Raw genomic sequence first — 22,987 nt, 5'->3', positions numbered from 1 at the left:
TTTTGGCCATTTTAGGGAACTTTTCTTCATGTTTTCCGAAGTGTGAATAACATGGAAGCGAAGTGTCCTTTCTGTTCTCCTTTTGGTCATTTTTCTGGATTTTTTTTCGGTCATTTTTGAATATTTTCAGGTCATCAAAATTCGGGCCCTGCATATTACATTTTTGGGTCATATTTTAGGTCATTTTTTTTTAAATATTTTCAGGTCATCAAAATCCGGGCCCTGCTCATCATATTCAACGCAGTGAGAACCTTAAACTTCACAAACTGACACTGATTTTCGGACTTCCGTCAAAAACGAAATGATGTGAAATCGCCATCATATTTTGAATAGTCAGTCAATTTTTTTTTTAATTCTCTTAATGGGGAGTGGAGTCCAACTGGGTCCACTCGGCATGGCGGCCACCGATTGGCCTATTGTATCCTACACTGGGTGATATGATGGAGAAATTGGTGGAATGAAGATTGTCAGGGGAAACCAAAGTACTCGGAGAAAACCCGCCCCAGTGCCACTTTGTCCACCACAAATCCCACTTGACCAGATCCGGGATCGAGCCCAGGCCACCGCGGCGGGAAGCCAGCGACTAACCGCTTGAACTATGGTGCGGCCTTGAATAGTTAGTAAGGCCATGATATCTTTCAAATCCATACAACAAAATTAAGTTTTTCTTTTGTTTTTAACTATAGGCCTACAGACAGACCACCAAAAAGAAACATATTCTCTCACCACTCCCGCAAACAAAATTAATTACAGCCTTAAACTACCTACCTGCCTACACACAGAACAATACAAACACGGAATAAACACACACAGTTATCCATGTTTCTAGCAGGATTCAAACCCATGATCCCAGTGTTCATTTGGGTGAAGACAGTTCATGCCTTAGATTGCACGGCCACTGTGATCACCTAGGAAGAGGGGGTAGCAAAGGTACAAGAAACAGACTATTCCCTGTTGAATTTCAATGGCAGAAATAAATAATCATGTGTGTAGGTACTTTGGCATGGAGAGTGGGGCCTCAAACATGCCTGATCCCTGAACCTCTGCCTTCTGACAATCTAAATGTAATTCCAAATACAATTAGTTTTGCCAAAATATTGTTGTTAATGCTACGCAATGATTCTTTAACAGCGGCATGTGCTATGTAAAGTCTGCAACAATAAAACAACGGGGTTATGTGACCTGTTTCTAGGCAACGGATCAGTAAACATGACTTGGAGACAGTGTTTTCTATTCGGTCCGCATCTGCGCCCATGGTCAGTTCCTGAATTTATGACATACTACAACAGACCCAGACTGGGTTGTGGGCTGGATGACCGAGAAATTGAGTTTCAATTCCAAGTAAGGGGACAGTGTCCAGACTAGCTGTGGGGGCCACCCAACCTCCTAAAGGTATCAGGGGCTCTTTTGCCAGCACTCCCCCATATGTCTTCATGGGGTAGTGCTTAACTTGTTGAGCACAGGGACAGAGACAGTGACCACTCTCCTCCCATAACTAATACTACTTCTGTTCTTTTGTCCAGACCCATGTTCATTTGCTGTTACTGCAGGAAGAGTTTAAAATAAAACTAGAAACTTGCACAAATAGTTTCATTTATATAGTTTATATTTATGAGATGTTTCTAACATTGTATACAACATTTCCACCAACTTTTCCTCTCCACAATATCAACTTCTGATCACAATGTTTCTTCTAAAGAAAGAAAAGTGTATCAATTATATCTATCCATAATGATTTTAATACAGCGTTATTACAAACACTGTTACACTTTCAAGAAATGTTTCACAAAGCTTATTCCACTATATTTCTTTGGAGTCATGTTACAGAATCTGTACGTATACGTTCCACTGACAGAAACTTCAAATGAACTGTAAAATTCAGGCTACCCATTAATTCAGTTGACTTGCAAATGTTATGCAATGTATGGGAAGAGCTAACTTACCATTACATCTGCAGCTTGTGAACTCTTTGAGATTTTCTTAGTGGTGTAATTTTCACTTTTGTGCATGTATCAGTATTTATTTTTTGTAATAAGTGTATGAAAGTGTAAAGATCATTTGTAATAATCCTGTATTATACTAACACACAGCAGTTCCATACATCTTATACTCCATTCACTCTCATTTTCTGTGACAATTCACAAGACAGTAGAATTACGTAGCCATGCCAACTCAACTGCCTCAGCAAAGTGTTACTATTTGAAACAATTAGTTTTCAGGTTTTGGTAGCAACCAGTGTTCAGATTGTAGTCTTTTGGGTTGTGGAGGCATGTTGCTTCCATCTTCAGGGATAAAGTGACTGTGGTGAGGAAGCAGTTACACTATATTGGCATTGCAAGGGATATGCTCACTCAGGTCCATGGGAGATGGGAGAAGAGATGGAGCCCAGTTTGGGCATCAGAGAAATGAATACAAAGTGTGAGACAGAAAGTGCCATTACAAGGGACCTAAATAGTTATAGCGCAAGATAAACCCCTCTTACAATGTAACTTGCTTATATAACCTGACAGCGTTCCCATCAAACTCATTCTGGCCCTGAAGATGGAAACTGCATGTTCCTCTAAAATTTTGGTCTCCCTCTACAATATTACATGATGTTATAATACAGATGGCTTCTCACTGTGGACGCCCTGGTTCAATCGCAGAGAGAACAATGTGGGACTTTTGATAGACAAAGTGGCAATATGGCAGGTTTGTCTCAGAATACTTTAGTCTTCCCCTGCTAATTATCAATCCACCACCACCACAACCCAGAAGATTACAATCTGAACACTTGTTCATATTCCTTGTTTATTTTCAAGTCAATCCCCTTGTAGGGAATCTTTACCTCCTCAAGTTGCCTATCTTGGGCTTGAATGACTGATGTCTTCTGTTTACAACATCACATACTGATCTGAAAATAGTTTGAAAGAATATCTTGAATTCTTTTAATAATACAAGACATAAGTCTAACTTTACATAAACACCAAATTATTGAATCAAATAAGTAGGACCTACTAGCCAGATACAACTATGGCAATTAATTGTTGTTGCAAATTCTGTATCCTCAGCAACATATCTTGGAGTAGACAGGAGAAATACAGTTCATTCTTTACATAAAATGACATTTATATAATGATACTTACAATCTAAATAAGTCTAACATACAGTACTTTCTAATAATGCATGCTAAAAATTATTATTGTATGGTTGCAAGTTACTGATGGAATGGAAGGACAGGACTGAAAAACTGTAACAGGTATACAATTTTAATATAAGACTGTCTTGTACGTATGATATCTCAACAAAGAAGATATCAATACTTAGTTTAATGTAACAACAATGTTATACTTTATACTTTCCTGGGCAGTGTTAGGCAGTAACAAACAGATAAAATTATTTAATAATGACATTCTAAGAATAAGGGGGCTATGTATTATTACAGAATACTAATGGAAGTTGTACAGTAACATCTTTCATATGGTTTGGTCTGGCCACATATTTCTTTTGTTCAAACTAATTATCTTTACTGTATCTCTTGTATTCTATAAATCCATTATTTTAAATATATAAGCCATAAATTCCATATTATTTTGCCTCTTTGTGCTAAAATCTTACTTTTCTTATATTCAAACTTATGTTCCATACATACAAGCCTATGCCAAGGAAGTATTTTGGACCATGACTGAGATATCCTCCACCCAGCTGGTAATTTGCACCCCCTGTTGTTTGAGTCTACAGAATTACAACATAATATGAATTTGAATCCCTTGAATGCATAGCACAAACTCAACATATTTTCCTGAAGAGCCAAAGCCACAACAGCAATGCAGTGACAAGTCTGTAATTCCAGGTGACCAAATACTCATAAAACAACTGTTATCTCCCAAAACACATAAATATCACGTACTGAAGCAAACATTACTGTAGAAAGAAATATATACACATTTTGTGCCAATTAGATTTAAAGTTCTTGGTATCTAAGCCAAGAAATGTGAAGACTGGCAGCGTTTGCACAGACTATTACAGTGTACAAAATGTGTTCTAGTGAGGACCATATTAAGACAATTTTTTGTGGGTTATTTAACAACATTTTCAGCTTGAAGTCTGAAGACTTTCATAAGCCCTAGGCACAATGGCTTGCAGGTTTATGAGCAAGAGTGGTGAACAAGTGGGCAGATAGATAACTATGCAGAGAACATCCTAGATTACTTAGTGATGCTCAAAACAAGTATATCTGCTTAAATTTTGAGTTCACGAAGTTGACATGATTACAGTACTTTCTCAAATCAAACAATCTCTTCTGACTGAGGCACTGCTTCAAAATCCTTTGCAAAGTCATCATTTTTTGTTTGTTTTGTAAGCCCTAGGCATAGTGCCTATAATGTATAACCCATAATATGGTCCTGAGTCTATTACAAGAGACAAGCACGTGTTTACATAGTACACAGTGGGATCATGGCTACGGCATGTTCTGCAACACATCATGCAAACGCTGATCACTTAATGTTTCAACATAACCGGAAGTTTCACCATTGTCAGCTTTCTTCTTAGTACTACACATTATAGTTTAAGACAAAATAATAAGGCCTACATGTAATGACAATGATGCATGAGCTGCCATCATATAGGGCACAGTAAAATCATAACATTATCATCATTACAAAAAACTTCTTTGTGAATAACAAATACTGCAAATCTTGCATAATTTGTTTTTACTTATATACAAACAGGTTTAATATTACAACAATATATAAAGTGTTCAGTTCAATTTTTATCTCAATGAATATAGAACAGTAATTATCAAAGCTCACCATTCCAAAAACGACACCTTTTAAAATATCAGAATATGTGTACCCTCCAACTAAAATGTTATTCTTTCCAAGAATTTATTCCTTCAGTTAAGATGATGATGTGACATAATGCTTAAAGTACTATTTTTGGGCTTTGTCCATTGTCAAACTTCATTAACATCACTATGTTTTTAAAATTTGTTCTATTTTGGTCTCAATGTGAAGAAGATATGAAAGAAAATCTGGTTTTACACCATGGACCATGTTCTAGTACAGGAAGTTTTGTTTTGTATCCTGTTCACTGGATAAAGTACAAAATAACAGTTTTAAGCAATTTGTTCTTTATTTTTCTCCCCTTCCAGAGAACTACACAATCTTCCCATATCCTTGCAAATTATTTTGCAATTGGAAGGAAAAGAATCTAGGGTAGGTATGAATATATGTCTAAACCAGTGATTCTCAAGTGTGGCCACTAGCTATTTTCATGAATAATGCATGGAAAACAGAAGTAACACATTGAAGTTTTATGATAATCTATTTTCTACAAGCACAGCATAAATTCCCTATCTAAATGTTGTTTAACTCATTAATCCAAGATTACTATATATACCACCTGCTTTAATATTAAAACCTGACACTTTGTCCACAGATCATATGATTTTCAGAATAAAGAGCGAATAATTCCCTTAGTGGCATTGTGCTGGTAATTCAGTGTATGTTCTGTGTGATAGGAACTCAATTTTTAAACGTCAAATGATTGACTTACTTTGTACATCTCGCAACACTTTTAGCCCTGACCATTCTACGTCCAGAACATTTTTGATGTTTAATAACAAATTATTGCACCCACAAATATACATATTCATGCCAGAAATTTTGGAATGTTTCAAGAAATGAGCACTAATATTACTGTTTTCTAGAATTCTGAATTTCTTACATTTCATGTCTCTTGGAGTAATTTTATTGACCGTGTCATGAAACCTCTTAAGTGATTTTTTTTTTTTTTTTTTTGGTGAGCAGTGGATTTGAACACTAAACTGAGGTAAATCTTAAATGGGAGGAATTCAGCATTTAGATTCTTGGGCCGAGATCTGTTAAATTGAATGTTAAATGAGGGAAAATCAAACTGAGGAACTTTACATAAGGGCTCCATTTTACATCCACTAAGAAACAAAACCAGAGTAGTAACTTTGGTTGCCACATCACTGGACCATATAGTAATTTCCCTAGTTTATTACTGCTGTAGCCTTTAACTGTGTGTTCTTACTGTGGCTACCATGTGTAATTGCAGAACAATGGAGCAGAGTCATAAAGACAGAGTGTGAAATTTTTACTTCATTACTGTACAAAAGCATGGCACAAATGAATAAGTGCACTTATGTGACTGTTTGTTCCTAAGTGAGCTAAAAGGAATGAGTACTCAGTGAAAAAGCATTTTCAAAACTGTAACCAGATAATGATTTTTCACAAATTTTAAAATATGCAAAATGACTTATTAAATTGCTTGTTCCCTGAGATCAACAGGCATCGATGTAATATAACATTGATAGGACTCAGGAGTGTTGACAGCGAATGCAGCTGTAGATTGTTTTACTTGAGAACCACTGATATATTTTTGCTTGTTTATTTAACAGTACACTAAGAAATATAGAAATACGATGGTTATACAGCACTGAATGGAAAGATAACATGAATGATGAATTGGAAACAATGTGGGAGTCCTAACTTCCTATTGTTAAGTATTATTCACTTGGCAGAACTGAGGAGAACCACCAAAAACCTCAGTCAGGACAGCTAGCTGTCTCTGAGCCTGGAATCTCTTGAATATGAAGCAAGAGTATCAACTAACAAAAATGCTGGGTACTGTAGACCTAAATTAGAAATTTACTGCAACAACATTTCTATAAAACAGATAGGTTCCACCCACGTAACAGTTTTATGAATTTGTCTTAAAATTACAATAGTATACAAAAAATTCTATTACTGCCCTTTTCTCGTGAAGTGCCAGAAACATTATGCGTACGCTAAAGGAATTGTGAAGCACAGCTTAGGTTACCACTATTGTGAGGAATTATCTGTATGCATACAGCGAGATATGAGGAATGAGATTTGCATTTCAGTGACTTAAGTGAAGCTTATGTACATATGTCAAGCTGAGAAGTCTTCTTCAGATAATAACACTTCTGTTTTGTACACTGTCCATTACGTTCTTCATGACAGTTCAAAACAATGCTTCCAACTGCCAGAGTTATGATCTAATACTAATAATAAACAACACATCCATGACCAGACACATCATTGCGTTCTAAAAGAAAACAGAGAAACAGTTTACCTTCTAACATCATAATTTTCACACTATTTTACAGTTCTTATTCTCCTAAAACCAAATACTGAGTGGTGCAAAAGTTACTGCCCATTCAAGAGTGTTGGTTGGCTACTGTATTGATGTGTGTCAGAACAGGTCACTACCCATCTACCTGTTGTGCTAGCATATTGATGCATGCAGATGCAATTGTTGTGTTCTGTTCTGCATCATAAATGTGTTTCATGTATGATTAGGTTGACTAAACAAAAACAGATTTTTGCTTTAAAAATGTGTTACAAATGTGGTTCTCCAGCAATTGTTGTACAATGGCATGATCATTTTGATTCCGTGCCCCCAACANTCGATACGCACTGTGCATCCACTTATATAGCTGCAGTGCTTGCCTGTGGCGTAATGAGTGCCACGTCACAGTAGGACGTTGATTACGGTTACGTTAGCGTTGCGCGTTACGTCACCGCGTGACGTCACCGCGGAGGGGAGTGGCGGGGAGCGCTACGTTACCGTGGAGAGGAGGGGGGAGGGGGGTTCTCAGTCGCGCAACATGTTACACTATGTTAATGATGAATATGGTATTGTCTTTGATTCCCCAAGAATGTGTAGAACCAGAACAGCAAGGTCAGAGAGGAATAGAGCAGTACTTCAGAGCCATATGAATTCTACTTGCAGGCTTGCTCTGAGCCAAGAAGTCTCTAGACAGTCGGTTCAATTGGATATTACATGAAGCCAAATTTAAGCATCACATTTTGAGATTAACTGATGGGTTGCTGGAAAACAGTCCCGAATGCAGACACCACTTTTGTGAGCTTATGTTAAATTGTATGATTTTAAGTTCTCACAGCGGTACTTATGAAGAGTTCTGTCTTTTGGGATATACGAGAGTGTAGCCCATTCAAAGTCAACCAACATTTCTGAGGAACAGGACTACAAATGCACCAAGACAATTTTAACAAGTTCCAGCAAGATGGCACTCCTCCCCACTATGATATATGTATAAGTGAATTCCTGGACAATGCATTTAGGAGGAAAGTAATATGCAGATGCAGGTCAATTGACATGCCACCAAGGTCACCAGACATAACACCCATGGATTTTTATTTCTGTGGTGCTGTGAAGAATACAGCATGCACTACAAAACCAAAAATGATAGGCAATCAGAAATTAGGAACAGAGGATGCCTTTGGAAAAACTGGAAAAGACGTACAGCTTTGCAAAGAGATTTGCTCAAGTGATCCTGAACATCTTCAGCAATGCAAGAATTCAGAAGGCAGTCAATTTGAGCATCTAAGGTACACATTAATATGTAAATTAGAATAATAATACTAATAAAAAAATAAAATGACTTCATTTTTAAGCCCACTGGCAATGACTTTTGCACCATCTTGTACACTGCACATATTTATTACCTTAAATTCTCATTCGAAACACAACAGCTTTATGTTAGGCTCATTTCTCTCAACATGAAAACTCCCAAGACGTCAACTGTCAACATTTCTGTAAAAATTATGAATGAGCTTGCTAAACTCAAAATATTTCAGTGTGCATACAGACACACACACACACACACACATATAAGCTCCTTGCAGTTTTAACTTGTACGCACTTTCTATTCAAAGAAGTGGTTTGATAATTTTTATATCAAACTGCATCATACAACTCACTCAAGCATCCTCCACTGTTAAATTCAGAAGGAAGGAAATCCTAGCTTGGCTGGAGTGGAATTCATACAATCACAGTGAATTCCGGTGCAATGGTGAAAGATGCTGGTGAATTCTTGTTTGCTCATGAAATGGCAACAGTAGTATTTAATAAATCAAAGTTGATTTAATTACCTATTGAACAACATTCCTCTCAATGGGATGCTGGTTGTTGTTAGGTGAGTCAAGTTGTTCAAATGGGCTGCTTGGAGTGGATGGTGGTTCTGTGGTTATCATAACACAAGAATTGTTTTCACCCTGAGATACCACAGTCTTTTGGGTGCCTTCTTCATCTAGAGCAGTTTCTCCGCTTCCCTCATCAGAAGCAGAATTTCCATTTCTCACACCCTCATTAATTTCATGATCTTCTTGTCCATTTTCAACAGCTGTACCACAAATATCTTCTGTCATACCTTCTCTGCTACCATCAGCATCATTTTGATTTTGCTCCACTGAAAAATTCACTTCACCCTGGTCTGAAGTATAATTTCGTTTATCAATTTCTGTCTCTGTTTCACCTCCTTGTTCTGCAACTGTCCTCAATACACCATCAACCAGGCTAGTAGCAAACTGCTGCAGTTCTTGTGGAGCATCAGATTCTGGAGCTGAAGAGTTACGCAGAGCTGGGGGTAGGCGAGATTGTGAAATAGGGAGGGATGATGGACGGGTGGATGGAGCTGCCTTTTGGTAAGGAAATGGCATGCCTGGTCCAGATTCCATCTGTGGTGTGTGAACTGCTACTATGTCTGTCTGGGTGCTACCAGTGACAACACCGTCGGCTTCTGCTTCACTTGTAAGATGAGGAATAACAACTTGACCTTTCTGGCAGAACAGTGACATACACTGCATCACACTCTGCATCGAGTCCTGCAGTTGCTCAACCTGTAGGATAATTACAATACGTTCAGAACTTTCCTGAAGGAACATCATATGATATCACACCCCATATCTAAGTAAACCTCCATGTTATGACCCTTTGGCTTCCCTCAATGTGTCATTTCTACAATGGAAGTTATCAGTATTCATGCAACAAGGTGACAGAGGAGAAACACAATTTTTAAGCTTAATAAGACTACAAAAAGATCATCAGTCATATTCCTCTCAGCCTGAATGACAAATTAAAAGGCATGATGTGGACTTGAAGTCACTTTTACTGTTATTCCAACGTCTCCTTCAGATGAACTACATTGCTTGAAAAATACAGATCTAATGAGTCATGGTAGTAGAACCATTATATCTGGTAATAAATGTCTTATTTGGTTAGCACAATGTTACCACTAAACTTAAAATGAAAAGGAATATAAAATCTATCAGTGTAATGACAACCAACTACCAGAAGACAGGAGCAGAGCCACCTCTTGAAATGTTATGTATAAAACATCAAATAAACTTAAAAACATGGGCAATGTTCAACATAATAATGATATAAATGTATTTTATTAATATTTTATAAAATTATTTAAAAACAACTCTAACTGACACCTTTTTCAAGTATGAGGTTTCTTCAAAGAGTTCCTAGAATTTGTCAATAATAAATTTATTTCAAGAGTTACAGCACAGTTACACTCCATCCCCTTCCAAAAACATCCCTGAGCAATAATGCACCATTCCCATTGCCTTTTCATGTTTGGCAGCACTGTTCAAAAGATGTCTGTTGATCAGTTCATCTGTCATAATCATAATGATGTCCTGTGCTGTTTGAAGTCTTTTTCTGTTCAGGGGTCATTTCTATTTTGGCAAACAGAAAAAATGTGTGGAGGGGACAAGTCACGTAAGTAGGGAGGCTGCAGAAGAACACGAATTGAATGCCTTGCCAAGAACTCTTCAACAGACAATGCTGTGTGAGCTGGTGCACTGTCATGTTGGAGATACTATATTACTGCAGTCCACAATTCTGGCAGCTTTCTTCATGCCACACAGCTTACATCCCTCAGACTTCCAGATAATAAGCACAATTAATCATCTTACCTGTTGGAATGAACAAGTCGTGAACAATGCTGAGATAACAGAAAAAATGATCAACACTGTTTTCACTTCCAAGCACACTGGTCACGCTTTTAAAGGCATAGAAAATCATCACCATTCCACAGTGATGAATATTTTGTTTTGTCACATTGATAAACCCAAGCCTCACCTCTGGTGATGATGTTTTGAAAAAAAAAATCCTCATTACAGCACTGCAAAAGCCTTCACAAATTCAAATGTGTCAAATTATATGACCTTCAGTCAACAACCTTGGCACGAATTTCAGTGATACCTGATGCATAGCTAAATCTTATCTTAAAACTGTGACACGGGAAAATAGATAATCCAGTACTTTCTGCTACTTCTTGTAGTCAGTCAACAATCTGCATGGATAATTTGCTTCTTGTAAGTTGTCATTTTATTCAAAGCCTCATTTCCATAAGCTTCATACAGCATTCTGTGGGTTTCTGCAGCTGCTTTACCCTGTTTATAACTCTGCACAAGTTCTTTGCTCCTTTACACAAAACATTATCACAGCATGGCAAAACTATAACCATACAATCATGTAAATAGTAATAACACTACAAAACATCTGAGCTATTTTGAAGAAATTTTGTGTGTAAGTATTCTATGCAAATCTACAAGTGCAAGGCTGCTGACACTCCATGTGGTCATTCTGGGAACTTTCTCATTAAACCTCATATTTCTCACTCACCACCTTCAGCATCTACTGCCATATGTCTAGTGCCTCCCCACGCATTGTCATGGCATGGTGCTTAATTAATTAAGCCCAAGGATAACTTTACCTTACCTTACCTCATACTTCTGATAAAGTTATTCGGTCTTAAAGAATGGAGGAAAATAGAAAAATACTTAACAATTAATATAATAGAGCAATTACTGTCTCACCATTTGTAACCATGCTCTTGAGATCAGTTCTCTGTTCATTTGCTACTTCATAGCAATGCCAGTATGTCATAGCACTGAACTCACTTCCTTGCAACTCTGCTGGACTGCTCTGCCTTGCACTTAACTGCAAACTGACTCAATGACTCCCTCATTAGCCAGCCAATCAGTTTCATGAACATACCAGATGGTAGGCCAGGCAGCATAACCCCACTGCACCCTACTTTAGCAACAGTATGAATGCAGTGGAAGATCTGTGAACTTCAAAGGGTTTTAAAATTTTCTTAAACTATATACAATACTAGTACCTGTGAATGAAGGCGTGTGCAAGTCTGTGTCAGCTCTCGGACAGTTTCAGCATCGGGCTGCTGCAAGCTGATACCAGCATCTGTACTAGAGGCACTGGTGCCTGGTTGAGGCTGCATTGGTTGTAAGCTAACAACCTGTGAAACACATTATCTCTTGTAATGCCTGTACACGTGCAAAATGTAGCGCATTTAAATACGGACATACAAACTGCAATACATACAAACCACTTACATTGCTTACACCTGTACAGTTACTATTACTGTCATTACTGATAGAATCACTAATGCACCATTGCTATTTCAATTCTCAGTCCATTTTGACATTTCAATTTTTGCTACCAGCTAACCTCTGTGGGGAGTTGTGTTTAGATAGATTATCTTTGTTACACACATTGGCACTTATAAAATCTTTAGTTCTAATTTTAAAATTTTAAAGGATTTTAAAATTAGAACTAAAGATTTTATAAGTGCCAACGTGTGTAACAAAAATAATCTATAAACCAGACAGATATCAACGAAGTAGATGTTGATAATAACAACGAAAGGAACAATGTGTTTTTAAATGTTAAATTTTAAACTAAGTGCAGCGTAACAGAAATGTGAGTGTATACACCTGATGATGGCCGTTTGAGGCCAAAACATGTAGTGCAAAGGAGAGCAAGATCAAGGACATATAATATATTGTTTGCACTTGGGACGGAGTTCATATCATTTATCGTATAGAGTGCAACAGGATGCTTAAATATAATATTGTATATAGTCTCAGACTTTTGTCTTTTCCATCAACCACCACTTTTAAGTGTTATTCCAAAATAATTTATTTGATCTACCACTTCAGTTTTTGATCATTCACAGTTCACCTCTCATCTTTTTTCAGTTTACCTCATTTCTTAAATACTAATATTTTAGTTTCATTTAGGTTACATTTCAAGTTCCATTCTCTACAGTACTTAGTAACTTGGTCTACTGCTTTCTGTAAACCATTAAATGTGAAGGAAGAGAAAGCTAAGTCATCTGCAAATAGCAATTCTGGAATCGCAGTCATTACAATTATTGGATCATGTCGGTTTTCTTTACTAATATAGTCTATAATATTATCTGTGAAAATGTTAAACAAATATGGCCTCAAACTAAGGGCCTTGTCTTCTCTTCTCTGTTCGATAAAATCTGTCATCTTGTTTTCTCCACTCCACGCAATACTCAATCCCGTCACACCATATTATCACTTGTGCCCTTTCTTCTCTATTTCATACAGCGACTCCGTGAATGACTCAAAAGTTTTTCCAAAATCTATAAAATGAACTGATCAGTTGGAAAATGGAACATGTCCAGTGATCGTAACATAGATATGTGCCCTTTTTCAACTACCAGTTAATCTGTGATGTAATCAGTGACCACAGATTTTCAGTGTGGGATAACTGTTAGCATTTGTTCCTGCACTTTGTCAGCCAGTAGAGGGTTCTCACCACACACTATTGACAGAGACACAAAAGGACCATGTTGCAGGGATAACATGAATCTGTACCTAGGGCTGAATGTATGAAGGAATTACAGCACAGCCATTAGGATATAAATTATATATGATTACACAATACTTACCTTATAAGGATATAAGGATCTTCTATACAGTAGGACAGCAGGGCTGATACACATTAATACAACAGGATATGTTCATTCTCACAGTAATCAAATATGTTAAATGGAAAGGAACATAACTACATAGCTCCACAGAACACATTCTGTACTCAGGAGGCAATAATCGTTCCTACAGCCCAGAAATTCACTAGCTTTATGGAATCAGGAGTATCACTGATGTGTTGAGAAGAACTCACCACTGGTCCCTATCTTGAGCTAGATGAATCCAGTCACAAATGAATATACAATATGTGGAAGAGAAATTACCATTAAACAATGAACCGGCATGAGAATGACCAATTACCTTCTTCCACAGGGCATTGATTGCTTGCATCTGCAACAGCTGAAGCTTCCGCTCACTCTCCAAAGCTGCTCGGGTAGCCTCCATGTCTGAGGACAACTTCCTGTAAAACATACAACTTAAAATGATCTAACTTGTGCTTCCTCTTCTGTCTATATTGCAACACACCTTCATTTTAGTTTAGATGACATCAAACTTATACACAACTCACTAAAATGAAAGTTAAAATGTTCTTAAAATGTCGTTAAAATATATTCTATGTCTGGCTACAAGTTTCGGCCTCATACAGCCATCTTCACGGAACACATTTTGATGGAACCTACTGCATTGTCCTCACTTATGTCAAAAGTACTTGTTGATGTACATCGTAAATATTCTCAATTTCGGTATTTTGGGAATGTCTATTCTTTTTCTATTTCAAAAGCACAACTTTAATTTTTTTTTTTCATTTGAGAGGTTGCATTTTCTACACTGGTCCATCATTTCAGGATCCTGTACTCTTGCTTCTAGACTTTAGAAAACTCACTGTATGTATTCCTGTGTGCGTGCTGCACGTATGTCATGATAGGCTTCCATGACTCTCCTGTTCAGGTTACGAGTATGATAACCACGCCACATACGCTGAATGCACACAGCTGCATTCTCTGCTGTAAGACACAGTAAAAAATATGAGTTATATTACGGCCATATGTTTAAACAAGCAGGAACACAAACAATAACAAACTTTAAACTTGATATACAGCTTTCCATGAGCTGAAATTTCCGTGTACCAACCAACACTTGTTCTTGGGCTGGGTCAATGGCTGGCATATAAGATCAGTATTTAAATGCTTTGGGTTTCATTCAGACTGCTGTCAATAAATGTCTTCATGAAGCACAGTCTCTGTGAAGCTAAGAGTCACTCAGCTACTCAAGAGATTACCTACGTTTTATGGAACCCAAAGGTTCATTGCTGTGTTCGCAGGAGCCTGTCCCTGGTACCTGTCATCAGCAAAATGAATCCAGTCCACACCTTCCCATCTTATTTCTTTAAGATCTACTTTAATATTATTCTATCTATGCCTCAGTCATCCAAGTGGTTTATTTCCCCTTGGGTCTTCTGGCAAAAATTGTATATTTATTTTTCATCTCTCCCATCTGTGGCACATTCTCTGTCCTTCTCAAGTGTATAAACTTTCAAAATGGGCACAATAACTGACAGAGGGGATGAAGAGCTTCATATGGGTCTTAAACAAAGGTAGTTGTCTAATATCCCTCACATATACTGTGTTCTACCACTGCCAGTCAGGCAAGGGAAGGTCATGTAAAAATATCTGCATTGAATTCAGATGGTCTTGAATACAAGACCACTAGCATCATAATTTTAATATATCAGATCACCTAGATGGAATTACATTGTCACTACAACTTAATATCACTGTTCTCAGAAACATACCAGAACTGTTGCTTCCAGCACTATTTGAGGTGGCTTCCTTCCTCTGCCAACGCTCTTGTGCTCGATGCCTGATGGTTTCAAGTTTGGAGGCAGACATTTCACTATCTTCATCCTCACTGCTATTGAGCTGTGCTACTTCTTGCTGGCCTGTTCTCTGAGGTGAGGTTCGTCTCCTTGTCAGCGATGCTGCACACTGTTTTGTCTGTCCCCCTCGTTGACGGGATAACAGTGGACTTGAATGAAGGCTCCGTGGCAACTTAGGAGACCCTCGTGAAACAGGTCGCCTATTCTGCGTATGGCTCAAAGTAGCTGACTTGGGACGCACACCACGACCAGTCATTCCAGTACTAACTGCCGGTCGATAATCAGGACTCATTAAGGACTCAGGTACAGGAACCATCTTTGTGGCTGTCTGAAGTGGGCAATTGATTCCTGATGCTTCATTTTCTTAAACAAAATAATTACTTACAATCAGATTAATTATTAAAGTACATAAAACAAACCGATGAATTAACCACACAATTAACTATGTAAGTCATCCAGGAAGTAAAGACCATTTTGTGATTTTAAAAAATGAATAAAATAAAAAAAAATGTTTTTAACATCATTGCTACAGACCTTAAACCATTTTCTACATAATCTCCATGAAGGTTCAGGCCCCTGTCATATCTTGTGGTAAGTTTCTGTATTTCTGAATCATTGAAATCTGCTGCCAGTCCACTGAATCAGTCTTTAACAGTCTTCTTCACTTCTTCAGTGGTACCCATGTGGGTGCTGTCCAAAAACTGCTTCAAGTGTGTAAACAAGTAAAAATTACTTGAAGCCAGGTCCAGACTTTATAGAGGATTGGAGAAAACGTTCTAGGCAAAGTCAGCAAGTAGCGGGTGCAGAATGACTCCTGTAGACAGCTGGCCTCGTTGGTAGTTTTGGATGGCACGTTGTAGCTTAAGTTGCACAATACTGTTAAGCATTTATGGGGTATGACCAACAATGAGAGAGTATGGATTGGATGTCCGGATTTACTGATCACTCCTTTACAATCACTCATAATCACAATCAATTACGACTCAAAATAAATGACTGCCTAGGACTCGCTCCATTCCGGTCTCCTCCTCTGACTTCTGATTTAGGACTGCCTTCATTCCAATCTGAACAGTCTCTTATACAGCATATAGGTATCCAAGGAAATGTTTGTTGATCACTTGTATCCAAGGAAATGTGTTCTGTAATGAGTTAGTTTCCAAGAATCAATCTCTATGGAAATTTGTTCATCAATTTGTTTCCAATGGGTATACATGTCATAATATGATGCAGCGCTGATGGTTTGGCCTTTGGGCATGATTTCCATCAGCAGGAAGACTTTCCAGTAAAAAAAAAAAAAAACTGCAGCTAGCACTTTCCACATTGACAACATTTGTTTCAATTTTATGGGTTTTGATGGTGAATGGTCCAAAAAATTATCACCCTCTTGGTGACAACACAAAAAAAACGTCAAGGTAGCAACCATAAGCTTCCTCTTGTGCTCTTCAGTGAGCATCCATGGCACCCATGTTGCACAAATTGTTTTGTGGTGGAAATGCTCTGTAAAAATTTCATGAATCAGCGAACAAGAAATCTGAGGAAATTTCTCATGAATTTCAACAAGAGTTTCAACAAGAGAGCCTGTTATCCTGATGTGCTCATCAACCCTATTTTTCAAGTCCTCAGTGATGAGGGACAGCTGACTGGATTGCTCCTCATCATGAACATTTGTCCTGTGCTCATTAAACATCTGATATTATTTTCTCACATTTGACTCATTCATTACACCTTCCTCATACAATGCAATAAGTTGATGGTAAATTTCAATTGCATGGAAATACTGTGCATTCAAAAACAAAATTACAGTTTGTACTTCACAATTTGTGGGATTCTCAATTTTCTTACTTCTTTTTAAACAATAAAAATAATCATAAAACGATAGAATAAGCTCATCATTTACCTGGCTTATTACTAAGATTACTTAACCTTGAAATAGTGCAATTTCTTAATTTGGAAGTGCTATGCACAAAAGTGTTTACCTTCTGGATGACCTTACATAAATTATAGTCTTCCTTGGACATCCAACAGTTTATTCTCTCCTAAACTCTGGGCCAGTGTAGTCCAGTTCACATCATCACTACCTGTTCCTCTAGGACCATTTTTAATCCCTGATGTACTGGTTCTTATATGTCCAATTCCTATCCCTGGCTTGAATTAAAACACAGTTTTTAAACTTCTGGGGTGTGGAAAACAAACTGAATTTACTATATTTTTAAGCTAGAACCACAGAATGAGAACTAGATTATTAAGAAAGAATCGACATGTCTGTGTGCGAAGTTCTAAAATCAGCAGACTTTATATGTGCAATTAGTGAATGCTCCTTTCAATTATTTCTATCCTTTCATACATCCTGTTACCGTTTCATTAAAATATAGGGAATTAATAGGCGAACATTTGGTGCAGCAAATAAAGACTGCACTATAGCACTCTGAACTTTATCCTTCTAATAAAAATAGTTCTTTTGCAATATGCTCATCTCTGACTATGGTCAATGCATGTCTTATATATGCAGCATATGGCTTCCTTCTAAGAATTAAGTAAATCAGGTATAACTGTGTACAGATTCTAACTTATTATCTAAAAAGGCAAGGTGGTCTAACCTGTATTAACTCATACATGTATTTATGTCTAAACATATGTTACATAAGGTAAAGGTAAAAAAATGTAAAGCTATCCCTGTAACATGCCATGAAGGCTGATAGGGGTGTGAGACATTGAGGCTCTCACATCATCTAGACATTTGGCCCATGGATGACAGTGAGGTGGTCAGTCCTACACACTGGCCGCCCTTTGTCCCCCAGGAAGATTCCTGGTACTCATTTGTGTTAGACGCTGAGTCAAACACAGGGCCATAGTGTGGTTGGAAGAATTAGGTAAATTGAAGAAATCCACTGACTTTATGGGAATCGAACCCGTGACCTTCCAACTTGGAGCACAGTGCCTCAACCAACTATGCTACCGCATGCCCCCTATATGTTACATAGGTATTCAANGGTGAGCGACCTTTCTGGATGATTTCACATGGAATGACCCTTATGTGTTTATTATGCTAATGTTGATGAATCGTGATGGCCAGAAAGATATTATTCAGATAAAACTCATAAGAATGCAAGAAACATCAAAGTATAGAGATGGTGACTGGCTAGGAAAAGAATGAAATGAGGTGAATAATTCCAGCAATGTATGTACAGGTTGGCATGTTTTCAATGTAGCAAAAGCTATTTGTATCTAAAAAGAGCTATTAATTTTTCAAATGTGTTAATGTGAAAATGTATTAATTGAACAGTTATAAAATAAGGAGATAATTTATATCTCTGAACAACATTCAAACTGCAGGTATATTAGATCAAAATCAGAAACACCTATTTCATTTCAAATAATGTGTCATGTCATATTACTCTATTAAATACACTTACCATATAGTACTACCTCTGCACAACAACCACCCTTTACTTCATACATACACATAAACATACATCCATACATAACATTCTGTACACCAAAAGTTACTTAAAAGATGGTGCTTGTTCCTTGTGTTATTCAGCTGAATTTGCTGGAAAATGGTCTTGGTCATTTACAATAAAGTTCATTAATAGAAACATGTATTCACATGAAAGAGGTGAGCTCTCTAATTTCTTAAACAGACCTCTACATGAATTTCTAGTTTCATACCTTTCACAACTCTTTAACGTTTTCTTTAGTAATGTAATGTGGCATATTTGCTCTATGCAGGAACTGTTGAGCCACAGAGGCCTAGGGGCATGCGCGCATGGGAGAGTTGTGGATTGTATTGGTGCGTTGCTAGGCAACAACTCAGTCGACGCTTGGATAGCACAACAGGAAGTGTGAGTGACATCACATATTCCCACTCACCCCCTCACTATGCAACGCTCAGTAAACACCCCTGCCCGCTAGGCTGTGACATCACGCAACAGTGTAATCTATGCTGCGACCGATGCTGGGCAATTAGTCGGTAAACACACCTAACAATATAGGCTGTTTTCTGTGTGGTCTGCAAGAGGCCTATGTAAGGGGGTTAAATGCACCAGGCAGTTCAGTTGAAATGTAACAGTCGCCAAAGACAGTTGAAGTCTTAAGTGACTATAGCAGAAGAATTAATCAGGACACTGAAATTGTGAATTGTGTAAGTGTGGATAAAAGTGTGCAATAAATTCGCTAGATCCAAGACCAGCATGAAGTTATTTGTTGCTACACAGCCAACACGTGACAATAAAGATACTTTTGCTGTATATGAATTACCCCACAAAATTATTCCATACTGCACTACAGAATGAAAATAGGCAAAATAAACTGCTTTGAGAGTGTCAGTGTTGCTGATATGTAACACATATCTATTACCTGTACTACAATCTTCAAGCACAAGCTGAGTAGACAAATTCTCTGACTGATCACAATTATTTGTATCCAGATTAACAGATGAGGATGTGTACAGTAGTGCTGGATCCAGGCTTCGTGTCATAAGAGGGGAAGAAGAAATATCATCACTTCCAACAACACTAATGGCCAAGTCATTTGATGTCACTGCATTACAGCTGTTAACCATTCTATCAGGAGACTGGATCCTGCAACGATCTGCTACAGGGAGCTTTGATTCCTTTGACATGTCTGAAAACAGAGAGAACCTACAAATAATCATGCCAGAAATTATCAATAAATTTTGTAAATTAATACAAAACTCATAACAGATTCCTTCTATGGTAAAAAATATACCAGTAATTAATGTCTTGCTGTAGGTTATTGTTCCCTCTGATAGTTCTATTATTTTCCTTCACTCAGATGGGAAGAGATCTATGGAGTGACAAAAATTATAGTTATGTTCGGATGCACAGAAAAGTTGGCACTGTATATCAGCGTTCTTTTTTTTGGAACTGGAATACCACACCATAACTATTTTTAAACAAAGAAATGCTGTAAACTGTAATATTTTAAGAAATTAGAATGAAAGAAAGAGATAATTTCATTTAAGTGTGGGCTCTAAATTTTATCTTCATTATAATCGTGTCACAAATTATAAATAACAATACTGACAGGCAATAATGATGTTTGCAATTACAGTTATAAATTTTATAAATTATTTGCTACACACTAATAAATAATTGCTAAGAAAAACAAAAGTTGCTGGTTCCTTATTGATTCGAAGTTTAGCTACTTAAAGGTTCTAGCACTCTGGATGTCCCAAAATGTTTAAGTGCTGGTTTAAACTTAGTAATAAGAATCGGCCAAACATCAACATATTATCGTACACATTTTCAAAAAAGCTTACAAAGAGGCAATGATAAAAGAGGGAGACAAAAAGGCAGGGAAAATAACATTAAGGATGTAGAATTCTACAGCTTCTAACATTTTACACTTTCTGTTTCATTTTAAAGTAAACTGTGATACACTATTTCATATTTCAAACCTATGTTTTCATTTCAGAAATGTCTAACAATTAAAGCTGAAGGAGAAAAACAAATATACACTTAATAAGTCTCAAAAATTCACACACACAAATTGTTGCGCCGTATGTCAAAATTACATATTGTGTGTGAACATGATATTTCCTAATTAAAATATATTAGCTGTAATTAAAATTAACTGACATTAATTAACATCTCGGTGTTTTCCTTGTGATCTTCGTCCATTCACTTAATATAATTTTGCTTGCATATCTCTCGTTCTGGATTCATTCGCACAGCATTCCATTTGCAGCATGGGTAATATGAATATTATTTGTGCAGTTCATGAGGATGATGTAGTGCTATTATCACTTTTGTTATGTATGCATCATTTACTGTAGTTTCTTCTACACTGACAGATTAGTTATGTTTTTAATTGGTCTTTGTATGTAGATAAAAAACTCCAGGATTTTAGTCTGCAAGCGAACTCTACTGACCGAGTGACTGCCGCCTGTTGCTGAAGTTTAGTGCCAACTTCTGTATGTAGATATTACTACATAATTATTATTATATAATTACATTACCTCTTCTCTACCTCCCACGTTATAATTTTCGGCCTTTATGTATGAACACAGCAGCAATCAGTTACAGTTTACCGAGTTGCATTTCATTACTTTACACAGATCCGTGTTCACACAACACTAAGTTCTTGTGGTACACAGATTCTTTTCAGACATGCTTATTTCCAATGGTTCAAACATGTTTTGCTACTATTACTGTTACCACAACCACTACTCTGCTATCACTGCTATCTTCTCTTTCCTTTTGATTTCCTTTCCTACCTTTAAGTTTCAATTCCCTTACAACTTCAAACAAAGGTTATACCTTACTATAGGATTCTGATGATGGTGTATAACACATAGAGATATTGGGTTTTTGGACTTTATCTATCATCCTGGTTTTAAGATAACTAAGAAAAACACGTTTCGGAAACTGGATCTGTTTCCATCCTCAGGTGAAGGAAAACACCTATTCTGTTGGGTCCTTTAGAAAGAGCTAGCCTCAGTCACTGGTCCAGTGATTGAGGCTAGCTCACCTGAGGACGGAAACAGATCCAGTTTCCGAAATGTCATGTTATTCTCAGTTATCTTAAAACCAGGACGATGGATAAAGTCAGAAAACCCAATATCTCTAAAGGTTATACCTTGCTAACATTATTCGCCAATTTTGATCCAACTTCAAATAAATATTTTTAAACATATTTTAACTCCATTACAGTTGTACAGTTTATAATTTTCTTACATGCTAAATCTTAAATTATACTCAACCATTTGCTACATACAAATTCTTCTCTCCACTTCCCCATTTCAGAATATCTAAGTGCTCTGTATATAGCACCCTCCTCCCCCCAAAACAGGGGACATCTTCCTTTGTCAGATCCTTGTTTCTAGCTATGGTGTTCCAATTATCTCATCTTCTGTAATTCCATCATACTTCACAGGATCATTCTGCAGTATGTATTAACAGACCTGACTAGCAACCGTTGAGTTGATAGCACCAGTTACTGTACTTACTGGACTGTCTAGGCACAGAACTCCTGTTGTTACTGACATGCCGTCTGGTAGCAGGAGAAGAAAGACTTCTGTTCAGAGTAGCTGCTCTCCCTCTAACAGCCCTGCCTGTAGGACACACACAACAGTTACATACCACACAGTCTAGCACGCACCACTACTATTTACTTTCTAGTTTAATCACATGGCTAGTAATTCAGATTATATAGTGTGAGATGATTGGATGACAGTGAATAATGAATTTGAAAGGACGTGGACCAATGTAAGGTAATATCCCAGTAGCTATGTGGAGGAACTGAGGAAAACAATGAAAAATCTCACCCAGGACAGTGTTCCAGCCAAGACTTGAACTGGGCACCTCCAGAATACAAGTCAGGAGCATCAGCTTTTGTTTGTTATATCATTATTGACTTGTGGTCAAGTTTCTTCCCTGTACAGGTAGATCCTTATAACAGTGGTGCTTCAATTAAGATTATATAATGTTATATTCATGTCAGTTGCTATATGTGGTGGAAATTGATATTTCTTATAATTTATATAACACTGTCATTTGCAGTGCATTTACTGCACAAATTATATTTATGATTCAAGTAC

At 37.2% G+C, this 22,987-nt stretch overlaps 1 protein-coding gene across 4 annotated transcripts in view; it reads right to left on the bottom strand.

The window, feature by feature from the left end:
• Window positions 1–7,587: 7,587 nt before the first annotated feature.
• LOC111869535 (centrosomal protein of 97 kDa) overlaps window positions 7,588–22,987 on the bottom strand; it is a 31,394-nt gene continuing 15,994 nt past the window's right edge. For 3 of the 4 annotated variants that reach the window (XM_023861146.2, XM_023861144.2, XM_023861148.2), the window contains 7 exons: window positions 22,397–22,501; window positions 19,783–20,049; window positions 15,343–15,789; window positions 14,434–14,554; window positions 13,911–14,010; window positions 11,972–12,106; window positions 7,588–9,674 (listed from right to left, as the gene is read on the bottom strand). In XM_023861146.2, the coding sequence (XP_023716914.1) occupies window positions 8,928–9,674; window positions 11,972–12,106; window positions 13,911–14,010; window positions 14,434–14,554; window positions 15,343–15,789; window positions 19,783–20,049; window positions 22,397–22,501 (1,922 nt within the window). In that variant the 3' untranslated portion in view covers window positions 7,588–8,927. The remainder of the gene's footprint in view (window positions 9,675–11,971; window positions 12,107–13,910; window positions 14,011–14,433; window positions 14,555–15,342; window positions 15,790–19,782; window positions 20,050–22,396; window positions 22,502–22,987) is intronic. The other variant, XM_023861145.2, reaches the window with a different exon arrangement.

The sequence above is a fragment of the Cryptotermes secundus genome, unplaced genomic scaffold, assembly GCF_002891405.2.
Source record: "Cryptotermes secundus unplaced genomic scaffold, Csec_1.0 scaffold196, whole genome shotgun sequence".
NCBI classification, from domain to species: Eukaryota; Metazoa; Arthropoda; class Insecta; order Blattodea; family Kalotermitidae; genus Cryptotermes; species Cryptotermes secundus.
The sequence above is the reverse complement of the archived record's forward strand: the minus strand, read 5'-3'. Positions and strand labels throughout refer to the sequence as shown.